The 18,378-nt window shown below is 34.1% G+C and overlaps 1 protein-coding gene across 5 annotated transcripts in view; it reads right to left on the bottom strand.

The window, feature by feature from the left end:
• The window catches only part of OWL1 (DNAJ heat shock N-terminal domain-containing protein), a 267,015-nt gene that overhangs the window by 167,623 nt on the left and 81,014 nt on the right, over positions 1–18,378 (bottom strand). For all 5 annotated transcript variants that reach the window (XR_016356106.1, XM_089800118.1, XM_089800116.1 and 2 more), the window contains exon 6: positions 16,909–16,997. Coding sequence is in view for 4 of the 5 variants with exons in the window: in XM_089800118.1 (XP_089656244.1) it covers positions 16,909–16,997 (89 nt within the window). In the remaining variant the exon portion in view is untranslated. The remainder of the gene's footprint in view (positions 1–16,908; positions 16,998–18,378) is intronic.

The following is an 18,378-nucleotide window of genomic DNA, read 5'->3' as shown; positions in this document are numbered from 1 at the left end:
GCGAGTTGAATAGGTTTAATTGAAAGAGCGCCTTTTTAATCTCTCCAAAAAAACAAAAAAAAATTCATTATCTTTTGTTATTATTTTTGGAATATTACCTAGCATATTATTTTGAGCTATTAAAATTTGAAGATTCATTATTATTATAAATTTCATTATAATAGTTCACCAATACCTCTGCTATTTTATTAGGTTCTTCTACTAAGTTCCCATTGTTGTCCTTGATTTTTGTTATTCTATTGATGTTTCTATTGTTGAGCATGTTGTGGTGAAAGAATATTGTATTCCTATCACCTTCCATTAACCAAGTTTCCCGAGATTTATGTCTCCAGAACACTTCTTTAGCGAGTATGTCTTCTTCAATTGCTAACAATTCTTTTTCTTTCTGGAATTTGGCATTGTCCATGCCTTCTCGAATCACTTCCTCCTTAAGAGTATTAAATTCTAGTTCATTTTCTATTTTATCATTAAATATATTATTGAAGTGTTATTTGTTCCATTTCAAAATCTTATTGTTTAATGGCTTAAGTTTTGACATAAAGCAAAACATTTTTGAGCCTTTAAACTCTTCTTCCTGCCACCATATCTCTATTTTTCTTAGGAATTCTTCATGTAAAAACCACATCTTTTCACATTTGAATGGATTTCTAAATGGTTTATCTACTTCTAATTTAATCTTACTAGAAAGTTGTCTAGTCCTAAAAGAGGTAAAATCAGTGTTACGAGACTCGAACTTGCCTTTGACTCGGAAATTCAAAATTGGGCTCGGACTCGAACTCGGCGACCGGACTCAACAAGGACTTGAAAATTTGAAAACCCATGAAATTGAAAGATTTTTAAGGATTTTAAGATTTTTTCATGCATCTTTTAGTCAATTAACTTCAAATACACAATAATTGAGATAAATAGAAGCTACTTAATACACACACAATTTTGCATAGATCGCATAAAGTATAAAAGCGGATTTTCGAAGGGAAAAAACTTAATAACACAATATAAAGTAATAAACATAGTATATATGCTCAAATAGACTCCAATTACATTCAGATCCTAATGCACTAGATGGCTAGCTCAAGATGCGAATTGCAATCCTCTATAAAATTTGGCACCTTAGTGCCAAACATCTCCCACCATGCATCTGAAACAAAAAAAATTTTAATCAATTCAATAACTTTGACTTTATCAAATTAAAATGGTAATAGAGTTAGAAATTAGGATGTAGAATCATAGATTTTTTCTAGGCATCAATTCTGTCCTATTTTTCTTGCACAACTCCTGTACAAATAAGTCCCCTTGAAATTTCTTAAGCAACTCAATCTCACGGACTACAATTGTTCCCACTCTTGAATCAAGTGATATTTTCTTTACAACATCATAGAAGCCATTCCACACCTCATCATCAACCTTGAAATGTGGGTTGAATTGGTATGCTAGAGACTAAAACAAATGTAAACAAAATGGAAAGTAAAAAATATGAATGTAACACAATTTATAAAACAACACAAAGAAATCAAACGTGGTACTTACCTCTTCAAATTTGCACAAACAATGGAAATGCAAGTTTGAAAAAGCCTCCTCTGAATGCTTCCTTAAGCTCCTCTCAATATTGAAGTCCAAGCTACAAAGTTGCACAAACCATCAACAATCGATATGGGAGAGCCAACTGGTCTGCTAATTTCTCTCTCAAAACCCCAATACTCTTCTCTAACTCTTTCCTCTCTATCACAAGCATTACCAAAAGGTGGAATGACCTTTTTAGGTCAAATGGATGTTATACAAAACAAAACAAAAATACTTGACCTTTTATTTTAATTTATTTTTTCTACCTTTTGCTCCAGCCGCCGGCGAGATCCTAAGCTTGGGACTCGAGGAGTCTGGCAAGTCTCTGGACTCAGCGAATCCACGTGGACTTTGCCAAGACTCTGTCGTGATGCAGAGCCACACCTTGGAAAGCTCAGGAGGAATACTCACTCAACTGAGTTACTTCAAGGGGCACGTACATCAATCAGCCAGGATAGAACTCGAACCAAACTCAATAGTCGATTATCTATATCCTTTCTAATCATTTGATTGCATGAATGAAAACTGTTACGAGATCAAACCTAAATATCAAGTCGACTGTCTCCCGGAATCTCTCACCTTTGTAAGATTTAAAACATTCCAATCGTATCGGCTTCCAAATCATAGAGAGAAAATGAAACAAGAAACTTTCTTCCAATATACTGCTGGCCTAACCTCTTAAACATTTCCAGAACATCGATTTTTTTTTATTTTATTTTTTTTTTTAAGACAAAGGATAATGCACAGAAAAGAACGCCCTCCGACAGCCTCTTCTCGTAAATGCCAACCCTTTGGTCTGATCAGACTCGGCAAAGGCCCATATGAAAAAGAAAGTGCAGAAGATCAACCCTTTCGGCTTCCGCAAGGACCCAGCACAATCTGCCCTCACATACGGCTCGTCCTCAACCACCTTTCGTATTCCTGTCTTAAAAAAAAATCGGGTGCAACTGAATCATACAAATGGGAAAATGGTTCTTAACAGAATGCCATGCACACCAAGATCTTTAACCCGGAATGTCCTCAAAGAAAATATATTTGCACTTTGACAAGAGAGACCAAGATCGAATTGCTGCCAAACTCCATAGTCGATTATCTATATCCTTTCTAAGGCAAAAACTGAAACTTTCTCTATTACCCAAATTCGAATGCCTCTCTTACATAGCCAACCGGCTTATTTAAAACTGACTCTCCTTTTCTAATAAAAGGATGAGAAATGTTTTTTTCGTCTTCTATCCAAGAAAAGGATAAGAATCCGAAACTTTTTTTCTACCAATATTAGACAGTCGTCTTCTAAGTCAGGAATATTCCAAAAACTGCCTACTACCTATTATTGGATTCTAAAAATCATTAAACACTCCACCTACGAACTAAAAAAAAACTATTCTAATTTAAGATCCACACACCTGGTCCTAGGTGGCTATATCTGGAGAGCTTATCGAACTGCTACTCTAGGTATGCCACCACATGTAGGACGTTATTACAAACTTAAAAAACTAAAAGCATTTAAAACATAACATTAAATTTCCTATTACATTTTCAACAATGTTGCCTCCTATAGTGTTTCTCTTCTCTGCCACTGCAGCATGCCGAGTCCGAGTCCACAGGCCAATTGCCTCGAAAATGTGGACTTTGGCTCGAACTCACAAAGTCCCGTAACTATGGGTAAAATAGAGGTGTTAAAGGAGAAGTTAAAGGTAGTAAGGTCTCCTTTGTATATAAATCTATCCAATCTTTCCTCTATATTGCAAAAACTTTTTCTCCTGTTGTTCCAAGCATATATCCCATTACTAGTGGGAATATCAATTAGGCTGTTTTCTCCAAACTGATTGTTGAAAGCTATCATTTCTAGTGAGATTATTGTTGCCACTATTGCTTTTTCCTAAAGATTTATTAAGGCATTGAAATCTCCTCCTAGAAAGAAATTCTGGTTCGGATTTGCTTCCATAAAGATATTGATCTCCTACTAGACTGTTTTCTTTTCTGAATTTATTATAGGCCCATAAATATTAATTAGACTAAAACTTAGTTCGCTTTTGAAGTTGCTCACTTTTCCTCCCATCCAATTATTATGAGAGTCTTGTAATTCAAAGTAGACTTTTCTAGGATCCCATAGAATTCCTAGGCTTCCCAAAGCTCCATCTGACTCGCACAATACAAATTTCCATAATCCTACTGCGCTTCTAAATTTCTCTCCATTATTTAATTTCATTTCTTCTATTAATATTATTTTTGATTCAAAATCTTTAAGGTTACGTTTTAGCAAGTGTTTCTTGTTAGGGGTATTTAAGCCCCTAACATTCCATATAGTAAGCTTCATGGCTCCGTGGGAAGGAACTTCCCCTTGCCTACATTAAATAAATCACTAATTTTTTTTTATTTCCTACCTCACCCATTTTGGTTCTAAGTTCAATTAAGGATTTTCTTCCATGTCTCTTATATTTTGCCACATCTGGGATGCTTTATACCTTTTACCTTTCTTGTAATTTTGAGTACTCTCTATGATAGTTTCATTTACCCTCTCGACCTTTGCTATTAGTTCTTGCATAATTCTATCACTTAGTTCATCATCTATGTTTTCAATCTCCTCTTCCAATTCTTGTTGTCTTGTATGTGCTTCAGATTCTTTAAGATATCTCTGGTCATTCTTTGTGTCTTCTTGTACTCCAAATTACTCCCAAAATCATTGAATGGCTTCATCATTTCCTTTTATCTTTCCTAACTTTGCATTCATAATTGAATTGTCCTTTCCATTTATCATTGTTTCATAATAATAGTTTCTACTTACAAAGTTATTTGACTACAAGTAGGGCTTTCTTTTCTAAATGTTTCTCGAATATCTTGTGTTGTAGTGTCTTCCTCAAAAGGGTTTTTCTGACCTAATGGGGTTTGCCAGAATTTATTGAGATTTTTTTCTTCCTCCCTAATTGCTTGGTTGTTTCCATTGATGTTTCTACTAATTGTCTGTGTGTTACTTTAGTTGGGGTTTTGGCTTACTGCTTCATTTTTGGTATGCTTTCTTCCTTGTTGCTGCTGTTGGTATTCTAGTAAATAGGAGGCAGTGTTTCCTTGATATTTTCTTTTTAGATTATTGTTGCCTTCTTGCACTTGAGCCGCCTTGCTCTTAGGTAAAAGATCTTCTCTTCCCAAATTGGTTGTCAATTTGTCTTTATCTAAAGTGCATTGTAATAGACTTAAATGGTCTTCAATTTCTATTCCCGCTTTATTGTTCTTGATTTGTTCTTTTGGAGTCTGATGTGTTTCTAACTCTTTATTATATTCTATGGCTGCTTCTACGGAGTTCCTTTCAGTAATAATATTGATACCCTCATCCTTTCCCAAATTTTCCTACTGCATGTGTAAAGGCTTCTCAAGTGTGCACATATTATCTTTTGTCATTCATTTACCTAGTATAATGTCCAGGAGTTCTTTATGAGCTTCCTCCCAAAGGATGAGTCGATCCCATATATCATTTTGAATCAATACTAATTCATTGATAAGCTGATAGTATTTCTGTAGATTTTCTCTAATATCTTCTATGAAAAGGTTATTCTTCATACATTGTGTTGGGTGGATATTTTGCAACCGGCAATTTTGGGTAGAATCCAGTCACAAAAAAGGATGACTAGTCACGTGTGAGAAAAAGTCTCTCCTACCTTAAAGGGAAGGCTCCCCCTTCTCATCGTTCCTTGGATCAGCTCAAGGTAAGTAAGAAGTTGAGAGATTTTGTAAAGGGGTGTTACCAATGTTAGCATGAATGTTGATAATACTACTCTGGGGGGGTATTCTAAGCATTGGAGACTATTGACATGTTGCATTCATGACTGTGGTTGTCATTGATGTCAACATAGCATGATTTTGGTAAAGACAAGTTGAGTAGCATATAGAGATCTTGATGGTACGAACAATGGGTTGATTGTCTAGTGATGGGCAGTTATGGACATGTTTGGCATAGTGTCCTGATGATGTGGTCAAGTGCATAGAGTCTGAGTCAAAGAAGTATAGAAGTTGTACTTGATTTATAGAGAGAAGTTCAGAGACAAAGTATTGGGAAAGCAGTTCCTAATGTTTGTTGGCTATCTTACATTTGAGATGTACTGAAGAGATGCGCAGTTAGGCAGTGACAAAGGACAATCAACAGGTGATGCCAGCGAGTACGCAAGCCCTAGTATCGCACATGTGAAGCTTTGTATAAGACTGTAAGCTGACAGTGCTATTGTAATTGTAATTAATTAATTATCTTATTATAATTAATTGAGAAAGCCTCAAGGCCGAATCAAAGAATTATTATGAAGATATGGTATAAAAGAAAGATGTTTTCCTTTATTGTAATGTGTGTTCAAGCATTGTGATCATTGTATATAGTGCGAAGTGCAAAAAGGAGCAGAATGCTTACTGAATGCATGTAAGTAGTCCAGGGGATTATTAGATGTGAGATTTGTGATCTAGTTACAAGATTAGAAGCAAAGGTTTGGTTGATAGGACAGAGAAAGAGGAAAGAAATGTACAATACCATACTATTATTCTAAAAGGAATAATACAGAGATCGTTTGGACAGTGGGTTGATTGGTCTTGCCCTTGAAGTTGTTTGGGCAGTGGGTCCAACTGTCTTCCACAACTCCTAACAAGGTTGGAATCTCCTAACAAAGGATTTAAAGTCTCCTAATAGGAACTCATATGTACTGAATGTATTCAAAGACTCCTACCAAGGAATATTTATATTAATACATAATCTTGTGGGTACCATCCCCACCAGGGCATTCCCTCTAATCAAGGATTTCCCTAGTTAACATATCTGGTGTTATTGTGTATGAGTATCTTGTTGTGGTTTTAGTTTATAATACTCATATGGTTAAGTTTGTTTAAGGTTAATTATTGTGATTATAGTTTGATAACTGATCCACCCCCCCCACCCCCTCTCGGTTATATCAATGGACTATATATTCTAAGAAGCAATATTCTTTCCTCCTTAACTTTCAGGAAAGAATCCACTTACTCGTGGAGCGAGTAATGGGCAAGGTGAAATCTCTAACTACACTTCTATCTAATAGCTGAAAATGGTGATACTGATAAACTACTATCAACTCAAAGGCTAGTTGAAAGTGTATTGATTGGGCTCTAATTCTGGTCATAACTCTATATGATTAAACTTTACTATTGAGGCACAAAGACTTCCAAAAGTAAAGATATCCTAATTATTTTGTGAATCAAGAAAGAGATATAAGTTATAGACAAAGCTCCTAGTTTATATATCTCTATAGTCGCTCCTAATCAAAGCTTTGGCTCTAATTGCTTCCTAATTCTTGTTATACTCAATTATCAAGAATGCAAAACAACATGTGAATCAAAGACAACAAATGCAAATCACACTTAATGCTTCTAACTTGCACCAATAACAATCTCACTCAATCAAAGTTAAATCTCAATTGATTCTTAGTATTCACTTTTCCTTCAAAATGGCACTACACAGTCAAAGTTATGATTGAACAATTTCTCTAGAGCTCTCTTGCACACAATAAAAGATGATTTTTACAATGAGAGAGCATTCCTTTATATAGTTAACAAAGTTGAGAAAAAGATGGAGGAAAAAGTGGGAGCAACTCAATCAACTTTGACCCGATCTAACTAACAAGAGAAATTATTAGGTTACATGTCATTACACATGTACATCATATTACATGTAATTACACATTTTCATGTAATACATCCTCTTCAATTACAAACATGTAATAAGAAGAAGAAAGACAGAAGAGAAATGAAACAATCCTAGGGATTCTTCTAAAGGGCCTTGTACTTGGCAATACTATCTCGGATGCTCACAGGATTGGGAGTTCAAGTAATTTCTACCACTGCATTCACCTTGACAATCATGGAATTACGTCTTTTGATCCTCTAATTCTCCTTGATGAATTGTCCGTAGTCATTTGAAAACTTGATGGGATCAAGCTTTTTCTCGTTCAAGTTGTTGTAAATTCTCCTTTGTAGATTGGCACATTCTTGAGTCTTTGACACTTTGAAAACCTTCTCGATGGTGTCTGGATGTAAAATTAGAACAACTTTCCACCAACACCTTTAACTTATTCTTTTTTTTGAAGCAAAGTGCTTGGCGCATTCCATCACGAACTCAAGTTCTTAGACAACCATAGGGGAAATGGAGACTGAGTTACCGCTTCTTTGATTTGAAGTACGCCTTCTTTACTAGATGTCTTCATTCGTTATAGAAATTCTAGCATATCTTGACTTGCTGCAACATAAAGATGAGAACATCTTCCAATGAGATTGAATCCTTTAGAACTTTGGGATTTGAGTTACAATGACGAATTCATGAGGGGTGGGTATTAAAAGTATGGATTAGACACTTATGGAACACATATGATAGCTAGAAATGAACTGGAAAGCATATGTATTTAGATGGAAAGGGCCAAAGTCAGACTTAGAAAGATGGATTGCATGTGGGCAATAATGGGCTTTTGTGGATATGACCAAGAATGCAAGTTGGGATGCATATGAATGCGTGCAAAGGATAACTTTTGACTTTAAAAGTGTAACCTTTAGTCAAAAACGGGTTCTTTGGATGTCAATACATGTAAAGTGGATTAGATGTAAAACAAACATGCATTTAGGTTCGAAAGATGGAAATGCGTGTAAATGGAAACGACGGATGAGATCGCATGTAAATGCGGATGGAGGGTGACATTACATGTAATCGCATGTGGAGAATGAGATGCAGTGTGTGATGATATGGAAAGTGGAATTACATGTAATTGCTCTTGAAGTGTAATTGCATATGAAGGGAATGGATGCAATGTTCCTTGGCATGTAGTTGTGAATATGGAATGAAATAATGCACTTGCACGAAGAGGTGGAAGGTGGAGTGAAGTAAAACATGCTCAAGTTCTTCGGAAAGAACTTGCAATTTCTTTCCAATGAAGAAAAAACCAAAAAGCAAGCAAACAATGAAAACAAGCACAAAAGAAACATGTGCCTTTGATTTTAGTCTTAAACATGAAAACAAGCAAGTTGCTTTCAAGTGCAAATTCGAATTTTCATCATATTTAAAGGAAAAATGCACTTTTAAGGGTATATATATGGACAAGTGTGCAACTTCAAGCTAAAATATGCATGGTACTAGCAAGATAAGCATGGATTGATGAGTATGTTTGAAAATGTCAACTTACTTGAGATCAAAGAGCCAAAATAGCAAGAATTATAAACTTTGAAGACCAATTCTCATCCAAATCTGGATCCTCAAACAATAATTTGACTTATTCCATACTTGCATGTAATGGACATTCAATGGTTGAATTTGACATGAGAATGCCAAAATGTAGTCTCCAAAGGCAATAGCATGCATTAAAACTCAAAAACGACCCCTCTTGATCCAAATATATTGGCTGAAATTTGAGTTTTTTTAATGAAAACGTAGCTTTTTCATGCAAAAATCTGGGCTGTTTCTGCAAAAACATGGCCAAAAAATGCATGTAAATTAATGGTTTTTGACTTGTGAATGCAAATATGACTTCCCCAAATGCTAATACATGAATTCAAATGCAAAAATGTGGCTTCAAAATGCAAAGAATTGAATAAAAGCCCCAATTTTCTGGATGTTTTTAGCAAAAACATGATTCATAAAATGCATGAAATGAAGTTTCTTTTGACATCTAAAGGCAAAAACATATTCTTCAATAGTATATATATGGATTAAACCCTCAAAACGACTTATATTTGAGCCAAAAAGTGCTCAAAACGGCCCCAAATCTGGGCATTTTTAGCAAAAACGTGGCTCAAAAATGCATGTGTTTGAGTCATTTTTGTCTTGAATATGCAAAATCATGACCCCCAAATGCATACATATGCATTAAAACTCAAAAATGCCCCTCTTGTGATGAATTTCAAACAATTATATGGGAAGATCTAAGCATTTTTTATGAAAAATGTGTTCTTGGATGAGGAAAACATCAAGTTTTATGTGCTTGAATCTTCAAAAAAAGGGTTTTTGGGATGCAATCACATATTTTATAAGCAAAACAAAATTTAGAGGTGCATATACAATGTACATGTTTTAAAAATATGCATCTTGGTCAAAAAATGGGTTTTTGGGATGTATATGCATGTCTCATAAGCAAAACACACCTTTCTAGTGCCATGACACATTTTTAAATTTTCAAAAATGACCTCCATACGGAAAAACGCACCTTCTTGGTGTCATGACATGTTTTTTAAATATGCATGCAAGGTAAACGCACCTTTTTGGTGCAATGACATGTTTTGAAATTGACCCCCAAGGCAAAACGCACCTTTTTGATGTCACTGCATATTTTTGCAATATGCATGTCTCATCTTTTTGGTTTGATTGCATGTTTTTACAATGTGCATTTGCATGTTTTTTATGCATTTACGTGCATTTTCATTAAAATCACACCTTTCAGGTGCAATTATGTATTTTTGATGAAAATGTGCTTGTAGACATGTTTGCACAACTTAAATAATGAAATAAGCAATGTCAAATTTAAATTTTGACAAAATATTACTCAAATGGGTCATAAATAATATTTACACTATCATAATTAAAATATAATCTGCAACTATCATTTTAAAAGTAATATTTACTAGAGCATTTGATTTAAAAATCAAAAATTAAATTGAACTCTATGGTTAATATAGTCACTTAAGTGAAAAATCAAAAAGTAACTCAGAAATATAACATAAAGTGCACTATACTTACTTTTAAGTGAAAAATTAAAAAGATAAAGTAACTTAAAAACGTAACATAAAGTGAATTTATGTTATATTTTTCAAAAAGTGAATGTCAACTTTAAAAAATAACATGATATTTTTAATTTGTGCAGTTGCATCGAAATGGTCCACTTTTTCGGCACTAAAATGGTCATATCTTTTGATTGTCAACTTTAATTAAGTCCTAAGATATATCGAATCAAAAGGAAAACCAAAAGCGATGACTTGAGCAAAACCAAAGGACAAAAAACTAACAAACATGCACTCAAAAATGACAAAGGACGATAAAGGCCTCAAAAGTCAAGCATAGGCTCGACAAACAGAAAAACAAAAAAGACTTGATGAAAGCCTTCAGTAAAAGAATTCATTATATCAATTGGTACTGATTGGTTGATCAATAATAACCTTTTAAATAATGAACTAGACTTAGAGAAATGCGAAACTAATTTGAAAAAGTTTTGTACTGTTACCTACATTTTGTGGGTGAGAAAATGTAGGACAACACATTGCCACAAATTTCTAGTTTCTTCCTCATATTTGTTTCTGATTTGCACGATACCTCCTTCAATATTTTGTGCCATACTCTAATCTGTGTTTGCTCCCTATTATCTTCTTTTCCATTGTTTTTGAATATTGGTTCTGCAATGTTGTTGTTACTTTATGGTTGTAAACTTTCCTCCTCTTCTTCTATCTCTCCTTCCTATCCATTATTTCCTTCACTAATTCTCTTGTGTTGAAAGTAATTTTGAGTTTCTATTAAGACTGAATTGTCTTATTTTGACTCTATTTGCTTCTCTATGCCTCTCTTAATCATATTGGCAAGAATTTTGTTTAGATTTGAATATCTATGTGCTGCTTTAAAGCTTGGATTATTAGACCCCTTACTCTTTTCCTTATCTATAATAGAAATGTTCTTAAGATGTTTGTCAAATTTTGCATATTGTAATTCATAATATGATTTGTTAGTTATGACTTTGATTTTATTCTCAGTCATGATTCCTCGTTTCATTTACATTAATAATTAAATTTCTTTTTCATCTTTGTGTTCTATGTCCACTTCTAAGAATTCACCTAATGATGGTCCTATCCTATCCAAAATGTGGGAATGAAGTATTTCTATAGGTATGGGTTTGATTACTCTCCAAGTACGGTATCTAAGTAGACTAGTTGCTTGCTCATCTATATTTGGGATCCATTGGAAAAAATTGGCAATATAGTTTATAAAAGCATAATAGAGCTGATAAAATTTCATTTCTACCTATTTTACTTTTGCCTTGTAAATAAACTAAGCAATTAGAAAGTGAGAGGATACTTACCTATTCCATATTGAATGATTCAAGCTATTCCCCTAGTTTGGGATTTCTGGACTTGGGCTCATTCCAGTAAGCATAGATGCCATAGGCTTGACATTCATGCCATCATCTTCACTAATTTCATTGCTTATAATGATGGCATTCCCATGGTTGAACTAATGTTGATCTTGAGAATTGGGAGAATTTGACTCTACTCTGTTTTCAGGGCTGACGACTCCTTTGTCTTTGGGTTTACTCATTGCCCTTATATCTAGCTTATAATCTAAAATCTTGCTTTTGTTTTCATTGTCCCTTTTGGACACTTTTTGATCTTGAATGTTCGGATTTGCTTTCAAGGACATGGGTCTAGATCTGAATGCTTGCTTGGGGATAGGAGCTTTGTCCATCGCTATTTCATAGGTCCCGTTTGCAAATCTGTGAGGCAAAATGTAAAGTCTACTATGCGGGTTGTTGGAAGATAAGAAGCGTTTACCCTCTAAGTTTCAATAGGGGGAGGGATCTGCCTTTGTAGTAGAGGAGATGTAATTAGGGCTAGAACCAGGCATGATCCTTTTTGCTACAGAGATTTGTTTTGGTTTCAAGAAGGGGATGACCGGTATGCTGGGGTTTGGAAAGGTTTAATTTGTTGGATGCTTTCTATTAGTTACCAAGATCCATTCCTCCTTTTTATTCTTCTCTATAGGATGAGCGGACTTTGGGTTTAGAGATTGCAGGCTATCCTTTTTCCTATAGTGTGAGATTCTGAGTTTACCTCTATCATTTGTCTGCTTGGGATGTTGTAGGAGTTTTGGCTTGACCAATTCATTCTGTGCGAACAAGGAATATTTTGTTCTTGCATACAACCATTGTTGGATCTCGCTGAGTTCATTCTACGGGAGCTCCTCTCTATGGTCTTCTCTGTAGTTAGGTTTTGTGAGGACACACTCCTTGCGTGGAGGCTTAATCATTGAAGAATGCAGCAAAACTTTGAACCTATTTGCTGTTGGAACGGACAAATTAACTACGTATTTGGGTTTTGCGAAATGAGTGTCATTACAGTTTGCAAAGACATTCGCAGATTGGAGCAAAGCCATTTTTCGCATATATTTTTTTGCAAATTTTATTACCACATAGATGTTCATTCTGACAGGAAACGTTCTATTTCATATGCACAATTTGCAAGAATAAAAAGGGGGAAATTCTTCTTGTTCGGCACAGCTCTTCAAGCATTTGTAGACGTTTTTGTTTTTGCACAGGACGAATAAGTAGCAGCAACATTTGCAAATGCTTCTACAAAGGATGGGCGGCGACAAACATTGCAAGGAGGAGGAAGAACAACTGGCACAGGCTAGAGAACAAACGACCCTATTTCTGCAGATTTTTGTAGACGGTCGATGATGCATGGAAATTTTCCAAATTTGTGTTTGCGTTTTCGTTCCCTAAATATTTCTTCAAATATGAGATTAGACTATAGTTTCCAATGTCATCCATTTTTTATTATTAATATATTTATTAATTTGAAAATTTCAAATAATTTATTTATTAATATATTTATTAATTTGAAAATTTCAGATAATTTATTTATTAATATGTTTATTAAATATTACTTCTATATATTTGATATTTTTTTACCAAATGAAATATAAACATTGATTAATATTATTTTTATTATTTCTATTTGGAAGTGTACAAAAAAAAATTGTATATTTAATAGTTTTATGGTTAGACTTAATATTAATGTATTCTAAAATTCTATGATTTCATACTAGAAAAATTAAGTTAAAAATATTCATATTATTAAATTACTAAAAATATTTTGAGATTAATTTATATTCATATATTAGAATTTAACAATGTTAAATTTATAATATAGACATATAAATTAATTATAATATTTAGTTTAAAATATATAAATTAAATTAGCATATTGTATATAAATGTATTAATTAAATTATAATAATATTAAATAATCAACAATAGAAGTATTAAATAAATGATCATATAAATTTGTTATAAAATATAACTTATAAATTTATATTTAAAATTTTTTAAATATTTTTTTATAGTTGATCAAATATTTGACCTTTACTAGGCAAGAGCCTACAATGCATCGATAAATTGTGAACCTCTCATCGGAGAGGTCTTGGGTTCAAATATACTCGAAATTAACATATAATAATAATTAATCTTAACAGTAATAATAAATGAATAATAAATAATCTAGGCTTCGACCAATTACCTATCAAAAATAAATATACTTGACCTTTACAATTTAATAATTTAACTTTTGAATTTGTTGTTAATAGGACAATGACAACTAATGTTAGCTCTCCCACCTTCAAAATCAATCCAAATTCACCTTTATGGAAATAGTCCAAATGATTCCCCAACATGATATCAAAGCATGTCCAAGAGAGGATGGTAATGGATTACCACCTCAATAATAGTAGGCTATATTAGAGAGCAAGAGGAAGCATATGCGAGAGCTTCTCGTGGCACAAAGCATCCTTTAAAGAAAGGGAAGAGATCAAGTACGCCTCCTCCATCTCATAGTGACTTTCCTGATGGTGTAGTAGAGAGTCACCCATTTTTGGGTAGAACTGAAGAACCTATTAATGTGAAGAGAAGCAAGGGGCCATTAGAGAGTGCATTTAAGACTAATGCTAAGGAGATTGCAAATCAAACAAGATATGTTGAGAAAAGTAAGTGAGACTCCTAAAGAGTACATGGGGCTAGGATATGAGAAGGTGTGTACCACCTTACTAGCAAAGGAGGTAAAAAGCATAGACATTGTATTGGCTCCTATTAGGAATTCATGGAAACAAATAGAACTGTCAATTATTTATGATTGGAGGAAGGATGCCAAAAATCATCCATTAATGAATGTGATTGCAGTGTGCCCTAAAGGGGCAATGTTTCTTAAAGCTGTGGATTGTGAAGGGCAAGTGAAGGATGCACAATTTATTGCTAACATCCTTATACAATGCATTCAGGATGTGGGCCCTCAAAATGTTGTCCAAGTAATAACGGACAAAGCAAAGAACTGTAAAGTTGCAGGCATATTGATTGAGACACGGTTTGAACACATATTTTGGACACCTTGTGCAGTGCACTCCTTCAATCTTATGCTGCAAAAGCTAGGTAGGAAAATGAATTGGATCAAAGAAATATATGTATAAGGTGAAGAGATCCAAATGCTCATCACATGTCACAAGCCATTTACAGATCATTTTCGTAGTTGGAGTTGCTGATAGTAATTGAAATACTTTAGTTCTTAACTTTTGGATTTTGTATTTCACTTTAATAATTATGAATTTAGTTTTTAAACTGGAGCACATCTTTGTATTTCAAATTTTACTTTATTTCTATTAATAGATTGTTGAGACTCGATTTGCATCCAACACAATTGTGTTGAGGAGACTTCTGATGGTGCGAGAGTCACTTGCTAGTATGGCTATTAGTCAAAGCTGGTCAGTAAGGAGGCAATCTAGTATTGACAGAGCTACAAATGCAAGACGAATGATCTTAGATGACACTTGGTGGGAATGAGTGGAATATATTATTAGTTTCACTGAGCCCATTATGAGTATGATCCATTATACCAACATGGATCATCCGTGTTTGGGAGAGGTATACAATGGAATTGATTCAATGCTTGAAAAAATGAAACATGTCATCAATGAAAAGGAGCAAGATCCTGAAGAAACTTTCTTCAAAGAGGTGTAGACAATTTGTGTTGAGCGGTGGAATAAAATGACCACCCCACATCATCTTCTTGCATTTGCATTGACTCCCAGATATAATAATGATGAATTCTTGCTATGCCATCAAAGGTACCACCATACAGAGATGCAGTAAGATAATGAAGGGTGCAAGAAAGCACTTATAAAAGTCTTCCTTGTGAAATGGAGAATATAGTTACAAGTGAGTTTGCTGATTTTGTAGCTTCCAATGGTCAAAGTGCTTCTGCTCTCCGTGACAAGTATATGAAGGATGCTCATGCTTGGCAGTTACCTTAATGGTCATATTTTACCACAACTCCAAACTCTTGCAATCAAACTTTTATCACAAGTTTTACCATTATTATTGCACTCTCTAAATTTATATTGTTTAATATTTGCATAAATAACAAAAAAAATATTTACTTTAAAATTTGAATGACATTTATATGCCCCTGACTTTGTTTCAACAGGTTGCTAGTTCCTCCTCAACTGAGCAATATTGGAGTACATGCTTCTTTATTCACTCAGTGAAACGCAAGGCAAAAGAACTTCTTTATGTGCATTCCAACTTGTGCCTTCCTAATCATAGTTAGAATGAGTACAACGAAGGGGGCATAAAGTTTTGGGATGTAGATCCAGAGTGAACTGATTTGGATTTTTCAGCTACCACACAATCTTTATTGGATGCGCAATCGGGTAGCCTCCGTCCTCCTAATGCAAGTACCAGTGGGATTGCATGTGATTCTAATCTCCTTACATCATCTAATGTCACTGATGATGTTGATGTTGATGATCTTATATGATGCCTAGATCATTGATGCATAATTAGCAATTAGTAAGTGTATTATTTTAATGTTGAACCAATGAACAAATTAAATAAGCTATCATAAACTCAAGTTTTGACAAATCGGTAGCAAACTAGCATTATTGTATTTTGGATTTATTAATGGTAGTTCTGAGTTTGTTTAGCATGTATGATCTGTGGTATTCTAAATTTTAATCTTGTTTTTACTTTCAAGCCTGCAAGTATTTATATAGTTATAATTTTTAATGTTTTTCTTTATTAACGTATCCAAACATACCCAATCTTCCCCCAAAAAATTATCGTACCAGCGTATCGTACCAATGTTCCCGTATCCATGCCCATACCCGCACCACCAACTTAGGAGAAATTTGACACTGCTACTCCAAACCATTTTTCTAAATGTTAACTCAAATTTTTCACTTTTGACTTCTGTGATTTTAACAGCTCAATAGAAAATGTGTCTTCCTCATGTTTATGGCAGAATATTTGACATTCTTTAACTTAGCCATCATAAAACTTAACATTTAAGAACAAAGAATACTGAAGTCAAATATCCTATAATGGCTTGCTGCAGTATAACTTAGAACAATAAATATTTTACATGTTACAAACTTTCCAATCCTGTCTCCAATTTGGTCAAGATATCTTCATGAAAAAAGGATGAGGATAATGCCCTGTAGCCCCAAATTTTGTTGGACCAAACTTAACATTTAACTACAAAATCTTAAAAAGTTAGTAATCCTATAATAGCTTTCTGTAGTATAGCTGAGAGAAATAAATTACTTATGTCACAAACCTTCCAATCCTGCCCCCAATTCGACCATGAGATTTCGATGAAAAATGATGAGTATAATGCCCTGTAGCCCCAAATGCTGTTGGACCAAACTGAAAGGAAAAAGGAGTATCAGTAATAATTAGTTCAGTATTCAAAGGAAAACTCAATTTTTTAGTTGTGTTGTAGAAATTTAAGAGAAGATGACGAATAATAGCAAGAACACTTTAAAAAGCCATATATACACATTCTCAAGCAAGACATTGATTCTCTTCATTTGGATACCAAGGCTGCATGTTGACACTTGTGGCCTATGTTTGGAGGAGGATCATGCCATTCAACTTTATCAAAATTCTTTCCACGAGATATTCATCTTGATTTGTAAAAAAAATATAAGACGCATGATTTTCCAAAAAAGGTGCAAATGCTTCCCTACAACACTGTTCATCTAGCTGTAAACCATGACTATTATCTTACAAATTGATGATAGACAAAATAAAATTAAAACACTTGAAATAATATCAGACACAATAAGTTACAGAATGAAAAGATTACAAGTCAATATTGAAAAGACCAACATTAGCACACTGCATAACTAACTCATGCATGTGCAGAATACTAAGAATTTATGCATGTTTTCTCTTAAAAGTTAAAATGTTAGTCTAAATGAGGCAGATAATCACAAGAAGACCAGAAAATATTTGGTAAAAGGACAGGCATTCTTCAGCTCCCTTTTACAAACTCGAAACTGCAGTTTAAGAGTTGCATTTTAAGATTTTTCCAGAGTTGCATTTTAATACACTTATCCAGAAGTTATGTTATGTTCTCTCTGTTCAAATGTTCTGATTTTTGGTACGGTTCATCCTCACAATTTTAGTTGTCATAGTCCCCTAGGTTTTTATCCCTTATGTTTATTTACTAAAACTCTTATCCTTAAGGTGCAGTGTCCATTTAGACTGCAGTGCTGTATTGACTGGTTAATTCCAATTGATCACTTAAGTGTGTAGATTATTCACCATACAATCTGATCCTCCTAAACTGTTGTCGTGTCGGCAGCCCCTTTGTTCTGGTTATCAATATTTGCACATCAAAAGTCTTGTGCTTTGTGATTTAATTTGTGTCCCATTAATTTAAAATGCCTATGCTATTGCGCCTTGTTGCATCTTGTTATTGAACACTCATAACATTTGCATTGCAATGCTTGGTCAAAATGTCTTAACAGCTCGTGAGAATGCCCTCTATTGTCACACGTCCCAAAGTGCTGGAATGTCCCCTTTTTTTGCAATATTGAATTCTGAACTTTTAGCTTGTTTCCAAGCTCTTTCAAAGGCTTCTTAGTGTGTTTGTGGAAGAACTCCAAACTTGTGCTCATGGCTGGTCATCAGTGGCTTTGGGTGATAGCAATGAACTCAATAGACCTTGATGATTCTAGATGCATGTAGAATCAAATTCTGACATTTTGTCTACTGATAAGTACGAGATAATTTCCACAGC

This window comes from Cupressus sempervirens, chromosome 9 (genome assembly GCF_028749045.1).
Source record: "Cupressus sempervirens isolate cs-2001-9-10 chromosome 9, ASM2874904v1, whole genome shotgun sequence".
Classification (NCBI taxonomy): domain Eukaryota; kingdom Viridiplantae; phylum Streptophyta; class Pinopsida; order Cupressales; family Cupressaceae; genus Cupressus; species Cupressus sempervirens.
This window is presented reverse-complemented; position numbering and strand designations above follow the sequence as displayed.